Source organism: Leuresthes tenuis, unplaced genomic scaffold (genome assembly GCF_036924035.1).
Source record: "Leuresthes tenuis unplaced genomic scaffold, fLeuTen1.0.hap1 SCAF_23, whole genome shotgun sequence".
Lineage (NCBI taxonomy): Eukaryota > Metazoa > Chordata > Actinopteri > Atheriniformes > Atherinopsidae > Leuresthes > Leuresthes tenuis.
In genome coordinates, this window is record NW_027325377.1 from 17,391,603 (window position 1) to 17,418,179 (window position 26,577).

The following is a 26,577-nucleotide window of genomic DNA, read 5'->3' on the forward strand; positions in this document are numbered from 1 at the left end:
CTTCCACAGAGGTCACACAGTCAAAGTGACAAATGTATTCTGGATGTCAAGTCTACTGAATCACCAAGAGGGTGCGTTTGTCAAAAATCGTCCCCATTCTCAGGATAGGATTGTGGAAATGGTACATCCTGATGGAAAAAAACCTGTTTGTGTAGAGGTGGATCTCATGGATTTGGGGAGGAAATGTGTCTGCATTTAGCTGAGCAGAGCAAGGAGTCTAACCTTGGAAATGGATACTGAGAAGTTGCAGAAAGCAGAGACGATCTACTGTCACAGGCTGAATAAACATCCAAGGAAGTAGGCCCAAGTGCAAAGTTTCATCTATCAGCTCTGGAGGAAATTTGCAGTGCTGGTGAGAGAGGAGGGGGTGTAGAGTTATATCACTAAGATTCGGCACATGCCAATGAGAGGTGGTATATAAAAGTGAAAGGACATCATTCGTCAGCACTATAAACCAGTGAAATAGCAGCAACATGAATTGACACATGCCAGCAGAGCAACAGTGAGCAGATTTTTGATCCTGGTGTATTCAGTTAAAATGTGAATGTCGCTTACTCTGTTGACTGGTTATGTTTAAAGACAAGAGTTTACGGCTGATTTCAGACTTTCAATTTTGTCAGGGTGGAGTGGCCTTCAGCAAAGCATCTGCTATAAATCAACGAGCATCTGAACATCATTAAGACTCAAACAATGACAACCAGGTGTCAAAACAGGGCTCTGAGAGAGGGTGAGGTCTGAGGAAGGCCTGAGCTCCTGCATCAGTCTCCTTGGCACCGACAGACACCAGCATCACTCATCAGCTTAAACGCTCATGCTGAAACGAGCATCACTCAAATGCACACGCACGGACACAAGCGGGTTTATCTGAGGCAGAGTTTAAGATCGGTCACTATGTCCTTGTCCTGCTGCCTCGCTCAGGAGGAGGAGAATAAATCATGCGGCTGTCGTCTCCATCCCGGCCCTCTGATCAAGAAGATAAACCCCCAATGGGAAATCTATAAAGCATGCCCCTCCTCAGTGCTCGCAGACATGTATAAGCTTGTAGCAGTGGAAGAGATGTGTTGACAAGTGAGTGCACAGGACACAACAGCTGCTATAAAGACTAATGGACCAAACAGAAGTTTGATGTAGTTGCTGTTCGCTGGTCAGTCATGCGTTTATGAAAAGATACTTTTTTTTTGGCATTAAAAGTTGTATGGTCCTTCTTCTTTACTTCATAAAAAAGATAGATACAAGCTGACCTGACCTTTCTCAAATGTAACAACTTTATTACCACACACACACACACACATACACACATATATATATATATATATATATATATATAAAAATATTTTTTCAGATGGAGATAAACTAAAAGTATCCGTCTTGCAACTATTGTGCGTGTCAGCTTTCAAATTTCAAACTAGAGTTTAGTTGTTACTGCCAACATGGAAATAGCTGAGAACACCCACCGATATACTGGCAAGTTCGGATGCAGTCAACAAATACATGAATAATTTGAATAGGTTACGTATTCATGGGGTGTTTGCATGCAGAAACATCTCCTCTGATGGATTAACTGGATTACCTGATCAGACACTGTACAGGCAAACGCCTCAAACCGATTTGAGGCGTTTTGGCACAAATCAGTTAAAAATAACTTTTCTTACTCACCTTTTAAAAGCAACCAAATCAAACTGATTTTTTTGTGTAGTCACAACGCTGGTTCATCCCTTGAGTTAGGTGCCTTTTTTCATTGATTCATAGGTCAGTGTTAAATGGCTTAAAAACTAAAAATATACTCCTCTGACGATGGTCAGGTAGAAGGAGTGGACTTAAAATGAACCAAAAAGCAGCCAAGGCCCAAGACTTTTACTCAGTGCTGGATGTAATATATGTAGTACATGGTAAAACACTGTGTGGCCTATAAAAGGATAGAGACATTTTGCAGACTCAGACAGGAGGAAAACATGACAAACAACTGGTGATACATCAGAGAAAGTTAATAATTTCATCACCAGTCAGTTCTTTATGATATTTTCATATTCGCAGTGCACCAATAAATCCACTGTGGAAAGGCTTGCTCATGCTGTGGATATGAGCTCGTCATAATATAAACTGCACCTTATACCTGACTTGCCTTTAGCTTTACAACCAACAAGTCCAAGGGGCTTAAATGCTTTTGTGGGCTGCTAGTGTTGTCTTTTTCTCAGCATACTGAAAATGTTCACACAAATAAGATGATCTCCTTGTAAATTAAACCCCATCTGTCTTTTTCAAAACACTCTACCCTCACGCTGCCTTCGTGGGCTGAGATTAATTGTGTGAAGTAACTTTCTCTGCTTTTGCCCTCAGGTCCTAATTAAGCGGAATTCCACTTGCTTCATCTTGTAATATGAACCTGGGGGAGAACAGCTGGCTTTGGACAAAGTGTAAATATAAACAAGTGGGGAAGAAAAGGAAAGAGAAGACTGTGGAACTGTGGGTCTGGGCAGGATGGATGTTTTCTCCGGAAAGGACACAGATTCATTTGCCTTCTTGAGCCAAAGAGAATTAGAACAGTTAATGCTGCCATCTGCAGATTAAAAGAGGATATTTACTTTGTTCAATATTTTGTGACTAGATATCTCAAACTGCACCACAGGAGAGACCCAGCGCACTAGAAGGCTCTGTAAAACTGTAATGATTAATTCACCAAAAAAAGCGGTTACGTTTGCATGCATATTTCATGTTGAAATGACTCAACGGCCACGGTTGAAAGTGAACTGAAAACAAAAGCGACATTTAATCTGAAAGGTCATTCAAATTGGCTGCAGTGTCCAGAATATCTCAGCTGTGACCTGTGAGCTCGGATAGAAAGGCTCGGGGGGGATCAAGACACGTAAAGTCATGTGACAGTAGATGCGGCACTGATTCTGTGTCTCGTTCCTCGTGTTCAGTCTATCGCAACCGCTCAGACCGAGCTCTGGTTTTTTTTTGGCACTAAAGGGAATTTCATGCAGAAGTTTCCGGTCCTCTGTGGTTGTGACGAGTAGTTGGCAGACAGTGAAAAGGTGACGGCTGACTCAGGATTAAGTTGGTGACTCAGTATGTAGGTCTCTAAGCTTGTAGGAGATGAGCTGTTGAGGCTGGGGCAGCCTCTCTGCTCCACCCCTCCTCCACCCCGGTTACACTAATTACATTACTCCTGGGGAGATGGGATAATCATATCTTAATGAGGTATGGAAGTCTTCAGTGCTATGCTTGACAGGAGTTGCCACCAACAGAGGGGCTGTGCTTTTGCTGATTCCCATAACACTGTTGGATTTACACACATTGTGGTTAGAAAAACTAATTTACACCAGATCTGTTGGACAGAAAAACTCACGGTCATGGGTGATATTTTTGGAGCTTTAAACATATTTTAAGATTTGCCTTTTAATGCAGCTTGAATTTGACAAAAAACTTGGACATGCAAAGCTATATTAATTTATTACGGTTGTACATTTAGATATTCAGAACTCTTTCCATGTCGTGTTGGCAGCTCTGAAGAAAGGAGAGTTTTCTGTATCCATTTATCAAACTGGTCTGACTGGAAAGGATTTTTCAATCACTTAATGAAAATAATAAAGCGGTGAGAAGTCCAGCTGTGATTGACGGAGTGGAGTTAGTCAAAACTGCCAGCTTGACTGGATCGATACATTTTAGAAAACACTAATTGCTGTTTGTGAATGGAGCATGATTAAAAATCTCCGTAATCACTTAAGTCTTTAAATGAAGAACAGAAAAATGTTCTTTTTTTTTTGGTCAAAGTTATTCTGGAGTGAGACTTTAAAAGCAGCAGGGGAAAAAAAGTTGCCGAGCATTTTCATCTCCTGTGGGACAACTTCCTGCTCCTCAAGATTATCATTTTCCTCTTCTGGGGGATTTGTCACTGATCCCTCCTGCTGTGGGAAGCAGGCAAGCTATTTAGTGACGCTCTCTCAGGGATACGTTGTACAATAGGATAGTACAACAGCAGATTGAGAACATTTTCTTTAGAAACACTTTGGCTGTTACATGCACTTGGCTGGTCAGGAGCACACCCACGTGCTCTCTTTTGCCACACACACACACACGCATGCTGCCGTGCCGCAACGTTCACCAGCAACACTCTAAAGCCATCATTCCTTTTCCTCTCCTCATGCCATTCGGCACTATCATTTCCCTCCTGATCCCTTGCTGTTAGCTCTCCTGCTGGTCCACAACTAGCACCTGATTAGGAGTAATATGAAGCCATAAAACATCAACACATCCCCACATCCTTCGGAGAATCCCGGAAAGACCTAATTATCGCCCCATCAGCTCTGCTAGCGGTTCCTCCTGTCTGGCAATCGGTCACTATCCCATCATCGTCCTACCAATTTGTAGGACAAATCAGCTCAAGAAAATGCATGCCGACCTCAAAAACTTCTCAATGGCTTCTTGTTCCAGCCTCAGCAAAAGATAGTTTGTAAAGAAGAGTTTGGATATCATGAAACATATTAAGAGAGACAAACTGCTTTTTATAAATTGGAAATGGCAATAAAAATTCCTCCAGAAAGAAATAGAAGGGTGCAGGGAGCCATCGTTATTACTATTTGTTCAAGAGTTAAGGCAGTTTATGTCAAATATGCCAGAGGTATTTGGCCAATTATTGGAGAACAATGTTATGTAAAAAAAACAAACTTTTCCTCAGGCTCATCCAAATATTCAAACAGCAAATTTAAGTGGAGACGGAATGAAATGTGTCAGAAAAGTGACAGTCGGAAAGCATCCGTCAGTACAGTGTGTGCACAATTGCAAGCTAAATTGTACCAAATTAATTCTATTGTTGAACAAATGCAGTACTCCAAGTAATTCCAGTAATACTCCAGTGTTTATCCTCGGGGGAATATATTAGCGTACACAGTTAATGGGAGATTGCCAAAGGAGTTTTGTTCCAGCTGGTATTGGTTAAACAACACTATTGTTATTATTGTTGTTGCTAATATCCAGCGGCCACTGCAGCCCCCATTTAATTTCTGTGAGCCTTCCATCTATAGAGAGAGATTCTAGATCAACCCATCTTCAAACTGAAAATGTCTAAGTGGATCAGGTCACGAAAGCACTCCTTCTCCATGATGCTGACTGAAAGTGATGCTCTGTTAGTCATCCAGCAACAGGTCCATCCATTTGCTTCAAATCCCTTTCAGCTGTCCACAAAACATTTGATAAAAGATTTTGTATATAAGATAGTACTAGAACTGATGGCAGGATATTTCCATGTAAAATTATTTCATTTGATTCTAATCTTAGGAATAGTAAGTAATGTTCCAGGAATTGTTTTGTCTTGCACTGCAAATGTCCATATGAGGGGTATTACTAATTTAAATCTGCACTAAGAACTTGATGCCTTGTCAGTGGTCTGCCTTGACACTAAAAATCAAAATCTGGAAAAATATCTTTGAGCTATTTAAGCAAATAATGCCAAGAAAATTTATTTCCACAAGTCAAACAAAACTGTGTTTACATGCCTAAATCAAAGTGGCCTTAAGCTATTAAAGTGGGTTTATATTTTCCCAACATAAAGAGTCCTATCATTGCCGTTCATTTCTTTCCAATTCAACCTGAACAGAGGTTTTGTGATACACAATTACAGTCCCGCAGTCGTTTGGAGAGCAGGGTCTTTGGATGTCACTTTCATCTGGCTGGTAGCTGCGACAGTGTCTTCTACCTCTCCCCAGTCCAATTTAATCTCTGTTTCCCTGCTCATTCCACGTCCTAACTACTCTGCAATCAAAACCGTCAGTCACACTTATGGCTCTAAATACCTCATGGTTTCCCAATCAGACACACCACACTGGCTTCACCTCACGCAGGCTCCAGTTGCTCCTGCGGCTTAATCTGTCCATCACACCCCTGCTAATTTTTAATGACAAACTCCTCGTCGCCTCCGGATGAAGGGTTATTTGTCTAACTGTAAAAGTCTCAAAAATAACGTGACCTTCACAGTGCCGATGCCATGTTTTCTGTTTATTTTAGCATGTCGCATCTTATCCTCTAGATTTGTCCTAAAGCTAATGCATGCAGTGGCTTTAGGGATGGCAGCTTAGGTTCGTCAGTCAGTCTGAACTGTATCTGCAGTTATTCTATATATTTTCCTTACATTTTGTCGATCTCTCAGTTTTACCTGTAGCCCCACCAGCAGGTCAGGGTTTCACTTAATCAAACTGTAATCCTTTGTTTATTTGGTTGGTTAATTTTAGTTCATTTAAGGTAATATTTAAATATCGGCAACAGCTCAAAGGTGCTGTAAAAAAACAAAAAACTTCAGAAAGTGAGAGTCAAATATAGCTCCTGACAAAATAGAAGAGACTTTATAATCCCTGCCAGACGGGGTACTCTGTATTTCACAGTTAGCTCTGAAGTTAGTGCACTTTAAAGTCTGCGTCTGTTGATGTTTGCAAGCTGCTGTCCGGCAAAGATGACAAAGTTCCTCTGGATGACACGCCCCTCAGCTGATTGCAGCTGCCTAGCTTTCTCAAACTTGCACAGGTTTTCACTTCATTCTGACCCCTCTGCTTTAAGAATATGTTTAAAAATCAGAAATGAAAGTTTATCCTTGACCTTTGAATCAGCAGTTTAGTTTTAGTTGAGGACAACATGGAAGTGAAGACCTTAAAGAGCTTGAAAAAGTGTGTATTTGCATGTCGACAAACTATCTTCTGAGGGCAAAAGTAGAGAGCTAAACTGTTTATGATGGGGGAATAGATTTCCTGACTCCTGTCTGCATGTCAGAGTTTGTTAGACAACCTTTGATACAACAGCTGAGTTTGTCAAACTTCTTGATCAGAGCCCCATAGTAAGCGAATATTTGCCAACTGGTGTTGTTATTTCATCTACATTTATTACAACATAAGAACAAAAATGAAGTGGCGTAGAAAAATTACATACGTGGCTGAGCCATCATAAAATCTGCTTTTTAAGGCCAGGCATATTTTTCTAAAACAAACTGTGGAGACGATGCATCCCAAGTTTGTTTGGGACTGGATGCTGCTTTCCTGCTCTGTATGCAAAAAAAAAAGAGTTTACTAATGTTTCTGTTTGTCCAAAAGTGCATTCACTGACCTGAACGAAAAGAGTAGAGATTCAGACGTTAACATACTTCAGATCTGCTCGAGTCACATTTCTGTCACATTTATGACATCGACCTGATCTGAACAAACACTTTTAAAGGGTGTTGTTATCTAATAAATGCAGTGTGACATAGAAGTACTGGAGGCACAACAAGCTGCATAAATGGTAGATGTGTGATGCTGCAAAGTGCAATGTCGGCGCACATGTGCTGAATAAAAAGCATTCAAAGTGAAGCTTTTAACCGCAGAAGTTTTTTATTGTGAGCCAGTCTCTGTGTAGCAATTTGAAAAAAATGGAAACTTCTCAGCTCGCTATAAATGTAACTTTACTGTCTTTAAAATGTGCTAAAGACATTCTTCTGATGCGCACCAGGTGAGAAGACGGTCTCTTGGTGTGCCACATGACACATGCATTTACGCTATTTTAAGAATGTGAACACATACGTATCGTATTGCCTCCAGTTATGGTTTTAGTGATTCATATCTTTCAAGGCTTTAAGGGTTAGCTTGAACAGAAAAACAGAGTTCTGAGCTGATTCTGGTTCTCAGTTACTCGGAGAACTGATTTTAATGCCGTATAGGGCATGAGACGGTTTAACCCCATTGCACAGTATATTAGAGCTATTAAAGCCTCATATCTCAGCTGGAGCTCTCATCCTTTCAGTACCTCTCACTGCTCTCACTGGGAGAAAGGTGGGGATCACTGATGCAGCACAATCTTAAACACTTTACAGCTAGCACCTTGAAAAGCCAAGTAAAATACGCTGATTGAACTTTGTCTTAACAGTTATTCATTTTAATGTATGGCTGCCATATTACCTTTGGAAATAGAAATGCTTTCTCACTGCTTGCTGTATTCATTGTTAGTTTATTGAAGCTTGCGTTGCAACAGCTCTAGAAAAAGTGTGAAAAAGCTACAGATCAATTCAGACTTTTAAGATTGTTTACAGATTAGTGTTGTAATGTTGCTACTAATAAACAGAGGTTCCACATTTGTTACTGTCCCTTTAAGATCCTCATCAGCTAAAGGAAGTGATCCACTTTCTTAATCCACTGGCTCAGAATGAATCTGAACTTGACATCCTCTATTGCTGTGATTTTCTGCTGACTTGGCTGGATTTTAATGTGAATGATTCACACAGTGGCACTTTGTCTTTCAGTTTATGCTTTTGTTGCTTTTTTGGGGGGGGTGGGGACTCAGTTTAAAGTCACTGTGTAACTGCTATGACCTCTGAGCTTAAAATAAAATCTATATTTTCCCTTCCAGGTGTAAGCTGTGGGGCACGCCAGAGGAAGCAGCAGAGCAAAGGATGAGAGGACAGAGGGGAGGGTTTCATCTAAAACACTCTCAGGTGAAGACCTCATTCTCTAATGGTTTCGTCTCTGTGTGTTTGTGTGTCTTTCTCATGTTACATCACTGTAAAGCTTCTCAGACTTTTCCTGTACCTCATTACATGTGTGAGAGGATAAAGATTGTGCTGATGTCATTAGCTCTCGGCTTCGATTTTGGACTCTAGACTGCACAGCAATTCCCCAACTAATGAGGGGAAAAAAATAATTAAGAAATTCTTTGATGAACCACCAATTATAGCCAGCAAAGAAAAAAAAAAAGCATTGACCACATACTACCTCATTAGCCTATTTTAAAGCGTTGTGTGTATTTTTCCAGTGAATAAAAAACTGGCCAAACTGTAAAGCAAAATGTTGAATCTAATTTTCATTTTGCATATTTTCACAGACATTTCACAGAATTTGTGAAATGTTTTTTTCTGGAAAATGAAGCCCGCAGTCCTGTTTCCTGCAATGTCTCCAAAAAAAACTGAATCCACTTCTGCTGTAGTTAAAGATCTTCGGCTAAACATAAAGGCCTACAGAACTTGATTTCATGCTATCGCAGTCATAAACGGAGCATGTCACATCTGCTATTTGGGCAACCAGACGGAAACATACCCACTTGCTTCTTCACCTTGCTTGACCCAGCTTTTCCTACAGCTGGCGAGGGCCCCACCCTGCAAGTAGTGAGGATTGGTGGGTGCTGGTTTCTCCCAACAGAATACATGGAACATTAGTATGACCTCATATTTCTGAGGCTAATGGTGATGCATATAAACATGTTAACAAGATGAAAAAGTAGCTATTTAGCAGAGGGGGACTTTGAAATGCCTATTTATTACATAATTTTCCAAACAGGAAAAAATATTAGCAGTATTTTGATGTGAGGTTTTCATTTTTTAAACTCAATTATCCAGCCTTCTCATCGGCAGACGCAGCTTGACGGTGTCTCTTCCTATCTGTCCCTCTCCTTCCTCAGACAGAATGTAACAGTGATAAGCAGCACAGCCAAGTTCCACTTGACATGCCGATGAAGCGGTGTACATCTGAATACCAAACAGCACACTGAGCTTTTGCATGATAGTATCAGTCAGTCGTGTTTCAAAAGGTGTTATCATGCATCAAACATAAAGCAGCCAGAGCAGCGGTGCCACGCGCTGCGTCTCTCTGTCACTCACAGATGAACACTTACGCATGACTGAACAGGTCATGCCATCAAGAGGCCACGCAGTGGCAGCCAGGTTCTCTTACAGCTCAGCTTCCTGTTATTCTGGAACTACAATATTTGTATCGATAAATGTCCAGCTACCAAATGGACCTTTTATTGCAAGCTTAGAGTGCCAGCTCCCCTCTCTGGAGCACCACTTAGTGGGCAGAGAGTGCCATGAAGAGAGCTCTTTCCGCTGCATGGCGAGCTGCTGGTCAGGCAACCAGGAAATGGGCGCTGTGTTTGAGACGCTTCAGCGGCACTTTCAGCAACCCACCCCTGATTCTATGAATTTTTATGGGCTTACAGTCATTGAAAAAGAGACAGCTGTTCATTTTTTCATGCGCTCATGTCTGCGGCTCTGTGAGATCCAGATGGCCATCAGGACTCAGGAGGCCATCCAGATTATTGCGCATCAATGTGCTGCGTCACGTCAGCGTTGTCTGCCTGCTGTGTCAAACTGACCATCCTATTGTCAGTATCAGTGCCATTGTCTAACTTGTCAGTTAATAAGTTGTAGCTAATGGATTTAGTCATGCCAGTTAAAAAACTAAACATACTTATTGAGACATTAATAACCTTAGAAGTCATTAGGTTGTGCAAAATCCATTGGGCTTTTGTGTATCCTCCTCCAGAATGTTTCATTTTTATGAGCTCTTTAATCCCTCTGGAAAACAAACCTACAGATCGGTGACAAATTAAGAGGAAAAGCAAATGATCTTGATGGGACAGCACAACAGCCTCGATACAACATAACATTGATTAATTTGTCTCTTGGGAGATAAAACTTTTTTTAAATTGGTAGTGAAACAAAATCAACTCTGTGATTCGGATGGTATTTGTGCTCTCTTACGCTTTCTGCCAAGACTGTATTATGAGATGAGTTTTCAAACAATAACGAGACAGCTTGCAAAAATAAGGTTTCATCCCCATCGGACTGACAGGCTGCAAATACAGTGTTGCGCATTTCCACAGTTTCCAAAGTAGTGGAGGACTTTTATAAGAGCAACAGTGGCCATTTACCTCTCATAAAAGGTACAGAAATACTGTGGTCGCTCCTATACTTTGACTTAACAATTCACTCTTCTTCAAAGCAATAACACTTCACTTCAGAGCTCAACAGGATGTGAGTGCACAAATTCATGTGCGCTGCCTTAAATCACCAGCCCGCAACTGCAATCCACAGCAACAAAATACAATACAGGAGCCTCTTCTCACCCCACTAGTGTTAGAGCCACAGATCCATCTGCATTACGTAATTCAAATTCAAATTGCCACTATTACCATTTGTTTTTTCCATGTGACTATAGGGGATTTTGTGAAGCTGAAAGCCCTGAATTTTATATCTAGTTTGCCACCCATCTTTGTCGTGATGGTCAATTTTAATGCTCACTTTCTGACAAAGAGTTAGTTTAAAGGAAAGTCTGTGAGGCCATCCTGCTTAAACAAATTGGGTTATGTATTTTAATAAGACTCCAAACTGATGATGATGTTACATAAACTACTTTGAATTTTTTTTCTAAATTACCAACTGAAATAGCAAACTTATCTGTTACTTGCAAGCTGATAACTGTATATATATATATATAAATATACATACAGATTGTGTGATAATCTCAGATGGGCAACTTAATCCAGGATGTCAGATTATTTGTTAGCTCTTGGAAAGCTAGAAATGTCCCTTATTAATAACTTCAATGATAAAATGATTTAGTATTTCCCACTTGTTATAGTGTACAAACACTATAGATTACACCTTTAAGAAACAGGTAAGTCTATATTTCTGTACCGCTTTTTCTTGACCTTTAAGTGGTAGCAGAGAGTTCAAAGTGATTTCATACCAACACAAGACAGAGGAGGGGGTGTAAAAGATGTGTCTCTGTTTGGGCAGGATGCTATATTTCATGTCTAATGAACCTTGTGCCTTCTGGCTACTTTGCTGCAAATAAGAAAGACTGGCAAACGAGGATGTATTACCATAGAGATTCTCTTTATTTGTAGCTAAATCTCAAGTGCCCAAAAAGACAGTGGAACATCATCAAACATTTGGAACAGCTTCCATCTCTGGAGCCGTATGTGCGGCCTCCTCAGGACTATCTCAGATGAGTTCTAACAGAGGATTTCATTTTTTACAGTCATGATAGGATTTCAGACTTCTTTCACAGAGAAAGTACCTGAATACTGTCTGTTTTAGTTGTCATGAGATCTTTTTTAACCACTCGTGGTCTCAACAAGGCTTCTTTTAGCAAATGACACACAGGAGGAAAGGCAATTAGAGATGCAGAGAGACTATTAAAATACAGCTTAAAGATGTGCTGTGGTGGCATGAAGAAAGTCTACAAGACACCATTTGAGCAAGAAATATGTCAATCAAAGAAGTACTCCATGACATTTTAAATAAAGGAATCACTACCTTTAAAGATAATTACATTGTGGGTAAATAATTCCACTTTTTGGTTTCCATTAGGTCCTGAGACTAACATACTTCACGTCTGTTTAGCTGCTAAATGCTCCACGGTGTTCCCCGGTTACTGGCTAACTTTGTTTGTCTGATGTTAAGCACTCAGCACTTTACATTGAGGTTATTTTAAAGCTTTTCTTCTGATAATGGCCACCTGCCGTGTTCGGAAAAAATGATTCTGAGAACAGCAAGAGCGAACTAAAACAGGAAAGTTATGAGTCAGACAGTTAAACAAAGAGATTGAGCTACACAGAACACCTTGCAAATCCAGGTGAGACAGCAGACTCAGGTGATATTTGGCTGCAAGGGTTCATCACCCCACTCAATACTGTAATCAATTCTTCGTTTTTATTAACTTCTTTCTGTGTAGGTCAGCAGTTTTGACCAGCGTTTTCTTGCCAGAGGCTCAGGCTCCCACCTTAGGGTCAGAAGATAAAGATTGAAAAGATACAATCTGATTTCATCTTGTGGCATCTGACGCATAACAAGGCCAGAAAGTATATCTTTTGATTGAGGGGCCAAAGCCAGAGAAGTTGGAAATGCAGAGCTTCTGATCTGACAACCTGCTGATTATTTAAATGGTTCTCTATGTTTTTATATAGACCACGCGATTAGTCAGTTGTGAAAATAACCATTAGCTGGAGCCCTCCGCTTGTTTTTTTCCCTGTAAAATCTGAGAAACTCCTCCCCTGTGGTGAGAAGACTGAGGAGAGCCAACATGTGACTCAGAGGAATAAGAAGCAGCTTTGATCTGTGACTAAAATACTGCAACAATACAAACTGCTACTCATTAGGATTGGATGGCGATGGAGCTCATCATTGGGTCTAAGACAGTTACTTTTGTTATAAGAGTTTTTCTGTTTTAGATGAAAGGGAACGGTGTATATAAGAGGCAAACCTCTGCTAACCTCTTTCTCTAATCACCCATCCATTTTCTATACTTGTTTCATCCTGTTTAGAGTCACAGGGGTTAGGAGTCGATCAAAGCTGGTATTGGGCGAGCTGCACTCTGGACAATTCACCAGTCAATCACAGTGGTTTGTTATTTATTGTGCTGCCTGATGATCAGCAGACTTCTCAGGCTTATCCTCCACCCTGAAAGCGAACTTCTGCACACAAAAGCAGAGGTGCATTCTCTCTGCTAATGTGATTGTTATTAAATATGACATTTAATTCCCATTTGAGGACAACCTGTGTTTGGCTGTAGGCATCTATGAAGGTGCACAGTGTAATGCCGGGGTATTATTTATATACAGAAATTATTCTGAGCCAGAGATTGTGCTCGAAATCTTTATCTGTGGGGGTGTACATTTGTGTTACACAAACAAAATGAAATCGAATCTCTTGTCTGAGGATTAAAATGAAAGCTCCTTCATTTACATAGCTGTTAGTTTGTTTCTATTAATACTCAATCTTGCTTTTACCATTCCCACTTACTTTGCACCACTGTTTATAAATTATACGGATGATCTTTCCTGACTCTTAGCTCATTCAAATGCATTAGTGTGCCTCTGACAATCGCTGCTATTACAGATCCGCTGGTTCAAAAACATCAAACGACTTTAAAGGGAAACTCTTGATTTTACACATCAAAGTGTGTTTACAGGTCTGTGGGAGCGTGTCTGCCTATGTGGAAAAAGTTGGATCTTTTGTGGTTCCATGGGGAGTGGCGTGACATCGTATAAATTAAAGTTTAATTTAAAACTGTCATCTGGGGGTGTAAGCTGCAAGTTTGTTTTTTTTTTCTAAAGTTTTACAACTGTTAACTGTGTGAGATAGAAATGAACTTAATATAAAAAATGAATCAAAATAGCTTATATATTTAAAAAAAAATAAAAACATCATTTACAGGACAGTTGAGCTGTGTGGACTGAGAGCTTTAGGCCACAAATGTTTTACCATTCTCAGTAGCTGTGCATTAGTGTAAGTACTGGACAAGCAGTGTTGGAGAGTAACACAGTTACGTTATTGATTTACATCAGAAATGTCATTATAATGGATAAAATTACTGAAAGAAAAATATATAACTCTTCCAATAAGCCGTTGAAACGTCTCCCATCAGGAAAATGATACAAGTACACACTACAAGACGAATGAAGTTTTGACCGCAAAGCCATTATCACACTGAAATTTATACTCTACAATACTGTGCAACTCGAAATACATGCATTATATGATTTATTAATCCATTTATTAATACTTGTAAGTTTTTGTATTTCAAAATCTTATATATACATATATATGGAATTCTGTTTCAGGGAGTGCACCTAATTTGTGTATAATTTACTTTAAAGCTTACATAGTTTGTATAATTGTACATCTGTTGTGTTGCTTTGCATCTTTTTGCTGTGCAGAAGTGCCGTCTTTGGGTTGCCAGACGATGCAACTTAGTGACAAACTTGAGTGCAACACCAGCAAGGTCAGGATGGGCTAATAATAAGACGTATCTACTTGTAGGCAGACTTCTTCCTTTGGGAAGTGTACGCTCAAATGTAGTTTTTTTTTTATTAGTTTTTTTATGAGATTGCAGCACCTTTCCAATGCATTTTGCATCATCTGTGTAAACAACTTTAGTCTGTGGTGTCTGTGACTGACCGACCAATCAACTGGCCACACTGCTGGACAAGAACACCTTTGAAAGATATAGGAGAAAAACATTAATTTACAGCTTCTTGCTGTAGATTGAAACGCTTTTTTAGCAGCAGTTTTCTTTTAGCTTTAATGCCTAATTAACACTAACAACCAAATTAAGTGAGTTAAATTAGTTTGATAAAGAAAATAAAATACTTGTCATATTTTAACATAGTAACTAGTTCCCCCATTACATTTCAAAGTAACCTTCTCAATAAAATGGGCATGTCTTGGCAATTGTATGCACCCTATATATGATGTGCCCGTATGTGTGTTAGCGTGTACAATATTCTGAAGATGTTAGTGGTATTGGATATGGACTTTCTGAAGACAGAGTTGAGTAAAGTAGATGTAAATAAAATAAAATAAGCAAATGTAATATTAAATAAAAGCAAAACTGAGGAGGAAACAGAATCCTGCCCGGGGTTGTGCCGGTGAGGATTTACCCTCATGTTCTTCTAACATGTACTGAATTAGCTGAGTGAGATATGGAGCTGAGCTGCCTGGAACATTTACATGTTGTCTTCTTTTTGTTTAAGATGTATGGACTGTGTTGAAATATGCTGGAGAAAAAGCTACTCTTCCTATATTTCCAATTTAAAGACTAATAATAACTACAGAAAACGCAGATCACAGTTCCTCTGTGTCTGTTACCATCTGTTTCTATTGACAGATGAGATTTTGCTGACGTTTTGTTAGCTGATAAGTAGAATTAATGGGACTGAACCCAAAAGCTTATGAGTTTTTAATATTTAAACTAGTTTTGCTTTGACAGAAAAGCTGAAAATGATCCCATCCTGCAGGATTTTCATATTCTATGTATCTAAAATTACTGAAGGTTTCTGACAACAGCTTCTGCTCTTCAAATTCAAGGAATTTTGAGTGCCATATACTGTCAGCAATGTATCCACAAAAGCAAAGATATTTAACTCTTAGAACACAGTTTGGATCTGAGGTTTCACACTTCTCTGTTGTGCCGCTCCACCTACACAACAGTCAGTTGCATAATGGACTTCACTAGCTGGCAAAAAAAGGGTTTCACAAGTCAAAAACTACTAAAATTAAGCTCTTTATCGAAATGAGCGTCCATGAGAGTCGGAATCAAGTCTGTACCTTTGGAGCCTCCTCAGCAACCAAACTTTACAAACCTTGAGCATCTGAGAAAGGATATGAAACAGTGTGACTTTTCATTACTTTATATTTCTCATTAAAATTTCATTTCCAGTCATATTCATGTTACCGCGCAGTTTACTAATGTTTCTGAAAAGAAAAGCAGCAGATCTCAGTGTCGAGGCACATAGGGAAGCACATTGAGCTTTTTAGGCGGTATTCATAATAAACACCCACAATGTGACTGAGAGAGGACATCGACCGATTAAATTTTGGACCATTTCCAATTAATCATAGAACGTAACGGTCATTTGAACTCTATAGGCTAATACAGTCCCTGAAGCTCGCAACTTCCACCTCTAGTCAGTTTCCTACCTGCAGCCAGCTGCATCCAGCCGCAGATCTTGTACACGGTGCCGGTGCTGCAGAAGAAGAAGAGCGCAAAGCAGGCGATGCAGGTAAGGACCAGCACCATGGACATGCCGATGAAAAAGGAGGCAGCCTTGAACGCACCGGAGGGGATGCTGCTGAACTCGGTGAAGCTGCCCTGACAGGTCAATTCCTGGGACAGCCCGTTCCCGATACAGTAATGGAACAGACCGAAGTAGCCAATCTGCGGGGTGTTCATGCCGTCTCCGATCCAGTAGGGCTGGATGAAGCACACCACGTTTACGATGGCGAAGAGGATGGTGAAGATGGCCCACAGGACGCCGATAGCACGGGAGTTACGCACGTAGTTGGTCTGGTAGATTTTGGCAGCCTCGGAGGCGGGGAGCATGGTGGTGGTCGTGCTGGGGGCCCCGGGGACCATCCTCCGGTCTGTGTGAGGTGGGTCTGCTCGGTCCGTAGGATCTGTACTCAGATCTGCGCTCAGCAAACCAACACCTGCCTCATCTGGCCGCGATATTCAGCAGAACTTCTGACTGTCGTTGTTTTCTGTTCTCAGCCTCTCCAGTCACAGTTTCCCCCACAGCATCACCGCGGCGAAGTCGGGTTTTGATTTCTTCTTGCGTTTGTTACCGATTTTCATTCATCAGTCTTGAGAAAACGAGATGCGCGGAGGGGAAAAGAAGCAAGCTTCAGAAATCACTCAATACAGAGGATTTACTCACAATTTGCCCTTATAGTTCCCCCATCTATGTGGTCTCAACCCGGGTCTGTTGTTCCGACAAACCGCTCCACCTCTCGGGGTTGAGTGTGTGAGATCTCGCTGAAATGCTCTGTCTGTTTTCGACACCGATATAGCAGCAGCCGCAGCTGGGATCCTATTGAATTAGAGTTGGAGGATAGCCGTGGTTACTACAGGGCCAGCCCACATCCCTTAATCCCATTCTGACGTATTGTTCCAGTAACGCGCGAAACCTTAACTAGACTCATTGATTTGAAATAAAATACAGACGCTAATGGTTTTTAATTTAATTGCCATATAAATCCATCTGATGCCCTGCTTGACGCATAGCCTCGGTGAGCAGGGACAAATTCTCCTTCAACAATAAGTTACAACAGTAGTCTGTGTCTTTATAGATTTACTCTATTGTGTTTTACGCTCGATCCATCCAGGAAAACTTCTAAACTAAACTGGACTATTTGTATTTTTCTGTCATAGACGAGGGCCCACATTGTATGAATATACTGCATTCATTCTCTGTGCAAAACCAAATTGATTAATTTAAACAGCTAATTTATTTGCTGTCCTTACATTTAATTTATGATTGCACAACACTGATCATTAGTTTCAAGAGATCTATTGAATATTCTAAATTCAGGATAAACTATGCACGTGTCTCAAATAAAAGAGACAACCAATTGTGTTCCCACAATCGCACGGCCAACGTGCAGATCAGGTTGAAGGAAAACATGCCTCATAAGCACATTATTTTATCGTCTTGAGGCAAATATTGTGTGAAAATGCCTTGTGCTTCAATTGTGATGCTGAACTAATAATGCCAGAGACTGCATTTTACAGGCATTACTTATTAGCTTTCCCAGCAGGCCTGACACAAACCACCTAGTAAAGAGTGTGTTCATAAAGTATGTTAATGGAGTTGGTAGTAGTATTTAGAATCATAGATGGAAATATTTCATTTGAATTCAAAGGGTTATAAAACACTTAATTTATCTTAATCCATGACAAAGTCATATTTAATCACTTCGATAGTTTTGGCTTCTAAACTACATTACCCAGGAACCCCGGGTCGCTTATGATTGGCTAATAGGAATGACAGCTTGTGACGCAAACTGAGGGCGCGCGAAAAACTATTAAACGCAGTTGGATGGTTTCTAACTTTAACCAGCGTTTCCATCGTAATTTAAGTATGTTTCTCATTTTGTTTTCAGTTACAAGGTTTCCCAAACCTCTTTGTCGGGTTTATAGTAGATAGTTTTTTTTACATAATAGCTCGCTTGTTTTATTTTTTTGACTGAACTTCGGTGTCCGCCGCCTTAGCCTCGTGAAGTTGAATGCGCAGTTACTGAAAGCTAAGCTAGTGTTGATTTGAGAAGACAGCGTCGTTTCGATTCTGTCCACATTGGTCTCAGTTTAAATGATAGTGTTGTAATTTTGGGGGACAAAGAGCAGAATGACAGGCCTGCTACAGCATTCGGGATACGAGAAAGAGAAGCTGCAGAGAGTCGCGGTGCAGCTTCCCTGCAGAGAGGTCCAGGCTGGGATGCTGTTGTCTCTTATGGGACAGGTAGGTTGGCCGATGTGACCACCTGTGTCCCCGTGAGAGGGACAAGAGGAGATATATGAAAAGATACACGGGATTTGAAAAAAAGGTAGCAAAGCAGGGTAGAATCATAGAAAACAAAATCAATGAAAAACGTGCTCTAAGAGCCAATAAACAACTCTTTGTCGTGTTCTTATCGAGCACATTGTCATACTCGTGCTTTTAGTGTTGACTAACAACCTTAAAGATTCAAGATGAGCAAACATGCTGTCACAGCCATACCAGAAAATTCTTACAGAATACAGTTGCTGGGGAAAAAAGCATCAATGGAGATACTTTATGCAGAGCACGTGTCATTTGACAATAAATACAGGATCGTGAAGAAAAATGATATTTCTGTTTGCCTTTTGGGCTTGCAAACAGAAAGCTTGACATGTCAGATATGCCACGTATACAACAGAGAGAGAGAGAGATACAACAGGATGACATATTTTAAATCAGTCAATCGATTATCTAAAGAAAATTCGTGTCTTTTATTCCACTATTTCCATTATGACTTAAGGCAACTGTGGATTTTGTGATTTACGAACACAGCTGGTGATAAAAGCCAGTGCAGTGCGGACGTCTTTATATAAGCTGTTACAGGCCATGATTAAAAGTTGTTGTTCGTGATTATGTTCCTTCAGCCGCAGCAACACTGCTACCCTTCAGTCTTCATCTATGGTCATCGAGCCTCGGGGAAGAGCCATGTGATAAACGTTTTGATGAAGGAACTGGAGGTGAGAGAAAAACGTTCACTGTCCAGTAAACAAAAGTGCTCATTAATAATGTACTCGTGTGTGTTTTGGTTACAAAGTCTAGTATTTATCAGCAATATTAGGAATAATTTCTCCCGCTACTCCACAGGCTATATGACAGCAACAAGTGGCTGATCACTTGTGTTTGTGTGTTTAATTTCAAAGAGTTTTGGCTCTTTTAAGCTAAGATAACCCACATATTTACACATTTAATTTTTTTACAGAACAGTCCACTGACAGAGTACTTAGTCCTTGGAAATATTGGATTTGAACAAAAACTGCCCAATTCTGGCAGCACACAAACTTTAGTTTATACTTTGATACTGATTTTAAACAGTATGCATAAATGTAGCAGTTTAGAGGTAATGAAACTGTTACAACAGATAGTTTTGTTTGGATTAATTGTAAAGAGCAACATATCCAAAATACACTCTGACTTTGTTTTCTTCTCAGAGAGAGCCTTTAAATGAATAGTGGAAAAAATGCGTACAGCAAAACTTTCTTTCCAAAAAGAAGATGATCAATTCAATTATAGCTGAACAAGGATTTTGCATGTCATCCAACCTTTTCCCCAAATATTTGTAATTTGTCCTTTTAAAAAGTACCAGAAACAAGTTTTGAATGGAATTTGATGATTTGGTTAATTTCTAAGTAAATTGAATAATTTATTCATCAGCTAATAATTGCCAAACTTTAACCGACATCAGACTACAGCAGACATCTGCAGCTGAGACAGTCGTGTTCAGCTTGCAACAAAAGCAGAAGATTGGCTCAGCACAATATGAATATTATGTGTTGCCTCTACAGGCGTCACTCTTTGATCGTCTGTCATTATTCCTCCTCTTCTTTCTCTGTGCAGCTGCCTCATGCCACAGTCAGCTGTGTCGAATGTGTTTCTGTTGCCTTGCTGTTTGAACAAGTGCTGCTGTCCTTATTTGGCTGCGAAGCCGCCTCGCTGCTCCCCCGCAGTCCCTGCCTGTCTGACTTTGTACGAGTCTATAGACAACAGTCCTCCCAGTCTCCTGCCAAGCAGACTCGATACATTGTGAGTCCTGTGCACTTCACACCAAAACAACCCGAAAGCTGCTCCTCACTTGAAACATCAGAATATCCTAATCCTTGACATGTCAACTGATTTAATCTTTCTATTTGTCCCTTAGTGATTGCATGACAGTGTGATTAGTCGTACATACGAAACAGTTTGAGATGTGTTAGCTTGCAGAAAGTAAACATGATTTTTAATCTGGTTTTGAGCTGAAAAAGTTTGCTGCATAAAACACCGTAATGCTCCACGAAACACGCTTCCACAGCCCCTACTTTACAGAGCTTTGGTGTTGGAAAGCAAGCAGAAACATGCAAGTGTATTTTTCAGGTAATGGAAAAAGCTGAACTTCTGAGAGATGCCGATGCCAATCTCCTCCCTGCTCTCCTTCGCCTTCAGGAACTGGTGAGTCAGGGCGCCGTGTTATCTATGCGTTATCCATCAAGTGACACACTTTGTTGTTGTTTCAGTATGAGGATGATTGAGGGGGCCTGTCATCAAGGTCATCCATTACAAAGCTTCATTTGTAATGGATGACCTTGATCTGAGTGTGAGGAGATCTACTTTCACAGTGATGTTTGAAAGGAAGGATGACAGCCACTCGCTGCATTTTAATCAAAGACATCGAGAGTAAAAATATTAGATAGGTTGGGTTTTATTCTTTGAAAGATTGCAACTTAATGGTGGATTGTGAGTGATAAGAATCTATCTATTTAATACTATGCCACTTCAGTGCTGTCACATGCTATTTTGAAGTGGTAATTAGGATGTGGATTTATGTGTTTGTGAAGTTTCTGCCCCTCAAATGCATATTATTGTTTTTGCAGGGAAGCTAAGATGAAGGGAATAATATATGTTTGCAACATGCATAGATGATACCCACACTCCTTTCTGATTTGAGTTGATACAATCCTTAATGATACCATACAGCTGTGTTGCTATGAACTGCTTCTGTCTTGATCACAGGTTTTCTGTCTATCAGTCATTTTTCTAACACACATTTTGGCTTGTAGTAGGGAAAGCAGAGGTGTAATTTATTACATAGCATCTGCGTTTTGTTGATGTGAGTTAGTGGAAGCATCCTTGTTTTGTGCAGTTCCGCTGACTATCATTTCTGCCTGACACTGAGCACATCAATTTCAAATGTAACTCTGTCCGTGCTTTTATTTACTGTGTTGGCATAAAAAGCTTTGATTAAAGCTACCACGTTTTCCCTCCTTGCAGTAACCTGTAGCTGCTTGCTTGTTTGATTGATAGTTTTTTAATTTGTTATAGGTTTTCCTTTTCTATTTTTTAAATTAAAATACTTATATCAAACTTAATTGTTATTCAGCAAATGTTTAAAAAAATATGCTTGCTTGTCTTTTAAAAACTCCCCTGAACATAATGTGATGTTGTCAAATTAGTTTATTAAAAGTCTTATTCGAGAGAAAGAAACACACAGTTTTGATTGTTTAAAAAAAAAAGAAGAAGCTGAAACTTGAGAATGTTTGCCCCTTTTCTGTGAAAATACATCAAATCAAGGAGGAGAGAAAGCTATAGCCAGGGATGCATTCTCTCTCTGAACTGTGGTTGGAACAGAGCCACAAAGCTGTGACGTATTTGTTCCTCTGTTCATCGGTTTGTTAGGTAGAGGACAACGTCACCGTCATCCTGCTCAGTGAGATCGTTTGGGACAAGTTCAGACCAAACACTGGCTGCTTTGAGCCACTTCTGCTCCATTTCCCAGACTACAGTAAAGGTATTTTATTGCCTACACCTCGCTGCATAATGATGAGGCACACACCACAAGATGAGGTGTGAAATGCGGGATTTTGTACCTGTGATTTTGTTCTAACGCCACATTAAGCGACTATGGAGAAAATCTTTCATTATGAAGCATCGGTGTAAAAGATGTAGCACTCGGTGGGAGGCATTGTGACATTCTGTGGCTGGTGTTTTTGCTTTTTAAGAGATTTTGGCTTGTGTTTGTGTTTCGAGGTCGGTCATTTTGTGCCGGTTCATCTGTTTGTAGGTGAGCTGCTGCAGATTTTGTCCCAGGACAGACATCCTTCATACTCAGCAGAGTTTTACTCGTCCTACATCAACATCCTGCTGGGAGTCTTTTACTCAGTCTGTCGAGACCTCAGAGAGCTGCGACACCTGGTCAGAAATATGCTCTTTTATAAGTCACAGCCGATTCTTTGTTATTTTCCACCTGTCAGTTATTTCTCTCTCACTTTTCTTTTTTATTTAATTAGGCTGCCCTCAACTTTTCAAAGTTCTGTGAGCCTGTGACAGCAGGAAAAGGTAAAGAGATGGTTTTTGTTTTGGGTTTTCTTTGCTCGTATAGGAACTGAATTGAGTTACTTTGTACTGATGAACTCTGTGTTCACTCATGAGCAAAGAAAAAGCTCCAAAACACATTTGCCCCATCCGTAATGCAACAAGCACGTATCCTTTATATGCTTATATGCTTATAATGCACCCTGCATTTGTTTAGAGCGTGATTAGCAGTGTTAGCATGTACCATTTTAATCAGGTTAGTAGTCCCAATCAAAGTGAAAATGCCTCATGTATCCATTACATCCAGCTCAATCAGAACAGATTTAAGTGGATTGAGAGCTGTGGTTCAAACCTTTTAATATTCTGATCAACAGAAATGTAACCATGTATACTCTTAATCTTATTGTTTTTCTCTGAATGAATACAGAGGTGCACGTCCTCAGAAATTACCTCCACACAATACACAGGATGCATTATTAAGATGGCCAATGGGGGGGAAATGTGATAAAAAAATTCAAGGTCCTTAATTTAGGGACCTCTAATAGCATCTACAATAACACGGCTGTCACTTTTTATTTATTTATCTGAAAAGTTTCTCCTTAACCACCAGGTAACCATCATGCACAGACTTGCTGTAGATACATCTCACTGACTGATGACATAGCTTTGTCTAAAGTCTACATCCTGTATTCCCTTGGCTCAGAGTTGGTCCTTAATGATAATTTACAAGCTGAAAAACAAAAGACAGACCTTTGATGTTAAACTTTCATTTGCAGATAGTTTATCATTTTGTGGTGATGGTAATACTAAAGTATTATTTGTGTACCACCTCTCTTAAAATGCTTTAATATAAGGGATAAGGTACAGTGTGTCTTGATTAAGGGAAGATTTTGTAGTTTTTACATGTAAAAAATCAGGCAAAAGATCAGCTGAGTGTTTCCATTTTTAATATGTATATCTTTTTCTGCTATTTTTCTTTGAATTCCTCTTAACTGCTCTTCTCATGTATTGAAAATATAAACAAAATATTATTTGTTTCATCATGTGTAGTGACAGAAACTGACACACACAAGTTGTGGAAGAACATCGAGCCTCATCTGAAGAAAGCCATGCAGACGGTTTACCTTCGAGAGGTGTCCAGGTGGGAGCTTAAGGATTGATTTACTCAAATCATTTCAAACCTGTTGTTTTTTTTTAATTGATTACGATAGGTTGTGTTTTTTTGTTGCCCCTGTTTAGTCTTCAGTGGGAGCAGATGCAGCAAATGGAGGAAAATGAGGCTGGAGCCTTGAGAGGTGCTGTGCTGCGCTCAATGAAAATACACCAAACTCTGCATGTTCATGCAGAAGTTAAATGTTTTCCACTCAGTAAACAGTTTATTACTAGTCCATGAAGGTGTGTAAGAATGCTGGTTTATCGCATTTATTTCCTCCCTTCAAAGGTTTATCAGCTCACACTCATGTTGAACTGCCTTATTACTCAAAGTTCCTGCTGATTGCTGCCTATCTGGCTTCCTACAACCCCGCCCGCACAGATAAACGCTTCTTTCTAAAGGTAGGACAGTTTCATCTCAAAACATTTTATATATCTGAAAGTCTGCCATTCATATGAAGCTTCCGTATGTTTCTTGTTGCTATTTATTCTCATCTGACGGAATAATCCTGCTGCGTTCTCTTGACTTGCTTTAATTTTCGAATTTGACTTCCCTCTGTTCTCGCCCCGCAGCACCACGGCAAAATAAAAAAAACTAACTTCTTGAAGAAAAATGAAAAGGTGATTCTCCTCACATAACCCCAGTTATTGAAAGCTTTTATGTGTAAAGCGTCACAAAAAGCTCACACGATCTGTCTCTCCTCTAGACCAGTAACCACCTTCTCGGGCCGAAGCCCTTCCATCTGGACCGCCTGCTCGCCATATTCTACAGTGTGGTGGACAGTAGAGTCGCCCCGACAGCCAGCATCTTCTCCCAGGTCAGAGTCCAGCAGATTACGGCTCAGAAACATCTTCTTGAGCTCTATTCGGTGAAACAAAGAGGCTGATATAAAGCACGTGTGAATAATTGAGGGAATAAAAGATGATCTGTTTTTTCAAAATACATAAAGACAACAAAATTGACTGTTGGTCATCGCTAAGCCTTCAGCTTGTGTGTCTTGAGTCATTCACTGTATATGTTGGGTTGTTTGCCTTTTTCTTCTTCTGGAGCTGGTGTTGAGTTGAGTTGAGCTGACTCTTCCCTCTTCAAGTGAAACGTTCGCACCATCTCTGGCTGCAACACAAGCCGAGAGCATAATCGATCCTTCCCCAGATTCTTTTAATGAAATTCATTTTTTTCCAGTGTGCAGCCAAAAAGTCAGTCCACAGGATTAGTTTCCAAAATGCAAGAGGCCTGTGTGTTAAAGTGCTAACTTTTTTATTTATTTGATAGTTTCTGCTTTTTGCCAGATAAGCCAATGAAATAAGCAGCTAAACGGGTTTTAAAACTGTCTCAGATGTTCTTCTACGCTTCTTGGTTGAATTATTGCATGTTAAATTAGAGTTTATTAAACATGTTGTCTGAGATGAGAGAATTTCCAGCCCACACAGTCATGAGCTTTGGGATCTCGGGACAAATACAGATCAATTTAGGAATCTGAGCATGAAATGTTTTTTTATCTAATTAGACTCGGCACACATCTATGTCGTTTACTGTTTAGCGCCTATGCATTTAAATAGAAAAGCTGTGTGTTAAAGAGGTACTTTAGGGAGTCATTGTGTTTTTATTTATAAATTTTTTGCCTCCTGTCACAATTTAGATCTCCTCTCTGGTGACCTTACAGCTGCTTGCTCAGGTCAGTCACGACGACCAGCTTGATGCCCCAAAGTACAAATGTGCCGTTTCTCTGGACTTCATCTCAGCCATATCCAGGTAAGAGCGCGCTTGCGTGCTCGCCCGTTATCGCACGCGACTGAGAGTGACTGAATTATTCAAGGGAACTGACCTTTTGCAGCATTTCACAGTGAGCGCGCTCGGTTTGATTTGTTTTCCAGGACGGTGAACTTCGATATTGTGAAGTATCTGTACGACTTCCTGTGAGCTCGCAGGGCGTGAAGGAGAGATGACACGGCGACAGTAAGATAAAGAGAGATTTCTTTCCGCGAGACCACACGTAAGGACAAACATTCGGCAGAATAAGTCGCTCAGACCACTGTCATGTGGAGGGAAATGAATTTGATTATATCCGCTGCCCTCTTGTGGCTGATGAATGAGCTTATTGTTACTCCTGAAGAGTCTGTGCCTGAGACTGTGTTAAATATTAGCATTTGTACAAAATAAATGCCATGTTGGCGACTTCTCTTTATCTCGCCTTAGTTTTGTTAAAGGATGGTGTCAGAGTTTCTGTCTATTTTTGATAAAATGTCTAAAAAGGTTCTTTTAGTACATGAAATGTTTAGTTCCATCATAACAGCATCCTCAGCATGGTGTAATATAGCAGATATATGGATGCAAACACTAACTAACTAACAGAAACTGGGTGTCGTAGCACTGTGGCAGTTTTTCTCTGACATATAGGAATCCTGGAACCATGCAGGTGAATCAGTTTCCTTGCTCAGAGGCAGGAATAGATGTTTTTACTCTGTTATACTTCAGGACTGAAGTCAGAGGACACTGCTATGAACATCTGAATAACAGTGTTTTCCAATATTTTTTAGTTGTCTATTTATCTACAGAGGTTGGGTTTTTTTCCCCTTAATTTTTAGATATCTTAGCTCAAAATGCCTAAATGAAACCAGAACGTTTGGAGGAAATATTGACAAAATGAGTTGTTTTTCTCCCTCTGTTGGGAAGCACTGAACTGAAACATTCCATCCTCTGGTCTCAACCCTGGATTGGTTGTGTTTTAGCAGCTGATCAACCTTAAATTTGGATTAAGCCAATAGGATTTGAAGTTTTGGATGTGAAAATGAAGAGTGGTCTTTGAGTCTTTT

The 26,577-nt window shown here is 40.1% G+C and overlaps 2 protein-coding genes across 2 annotated transcripts in view; one reads left to right on the forward strand and one right to left on the reverse strand.

The window, feature by feature from the left end:
- The window catches only part of lhfpl3 (LHFPL tetraspan subfamily member 3), a 32,652-nt gene extending 15,560 nt beyond the window's left edge, over positions 1-17,092 (reverse strand). Inside the window, exon 1 of the mRNA XM_072377409.1 lies at positions 16,214-17,092. Within this exon, the coding sequence (XP_072233510.1) occupies positions 16,214-16,649 (436 nt within the window). The 5' untranslated portion in view covers positions 16,650-17,092. The remainder of the gene's footprint in view (positions 1-16,213) is intronic.
- Positions 17,093-18,052: 960 nt separating this feature from the next.
- orc5 (origin recognition complex, subunit 5) lies at positions 18,053-25,949 on the forward strand. The gene is made up of 14 exons (XM_072377231.1): positions 18,053-18,531; positions 19,194-19,286; positions 20,164-20,349; positions 20,677-20,751; positions 21,976-22,087; positions 22,361-22,491; positions 22,587-22,635; positions 23,662-23,752; positions 23,851-23,906; positions 24,053-24,165; positions 24,337-24,384; positions 24,471-24,581; positions 25,404-25,516; positions 25,639-25,949. The coding sequence occupies exons 1-14, from the start codon at positions 18,418-18,420 to the stop codon at positions 25,682-25,684; spliced, it is 1,338 nt and encodes a 445-aa protein (XP_072233332.1). The 5' UTR covers positions 18,053-18,417; the 3' UTR covers positions 25,685-25,949.
- Positions 25,950-26,577: the final 628 nt, after the last annotated feature.

Excerpts from the sequence above, each read along its gene's own strand:
- orc5 (XM_072377231.1), top strand. The coding sequence starts at position 18,418 with ATGACAGGCCTGCTACAGCATTCGGGATACGAGAAAGAGAAGCTGCAG. Across the intron at positions 19,287-20,163 it reads TTTTGATGAAGGAACTGGAG|CTGCCTCATGCCACAGTCAG; the intron begins GTGAGAGAAAAA and ends TTCTCTGTGCAG. Across the intron at positions 24,582-25,403 it reads CAGCCAGCATCTTCTCCCAG|ATCTCCTCTCTGGTGACCTT; the intron begins GTCAGAGTCCAG and ends GTCACAATTTAG.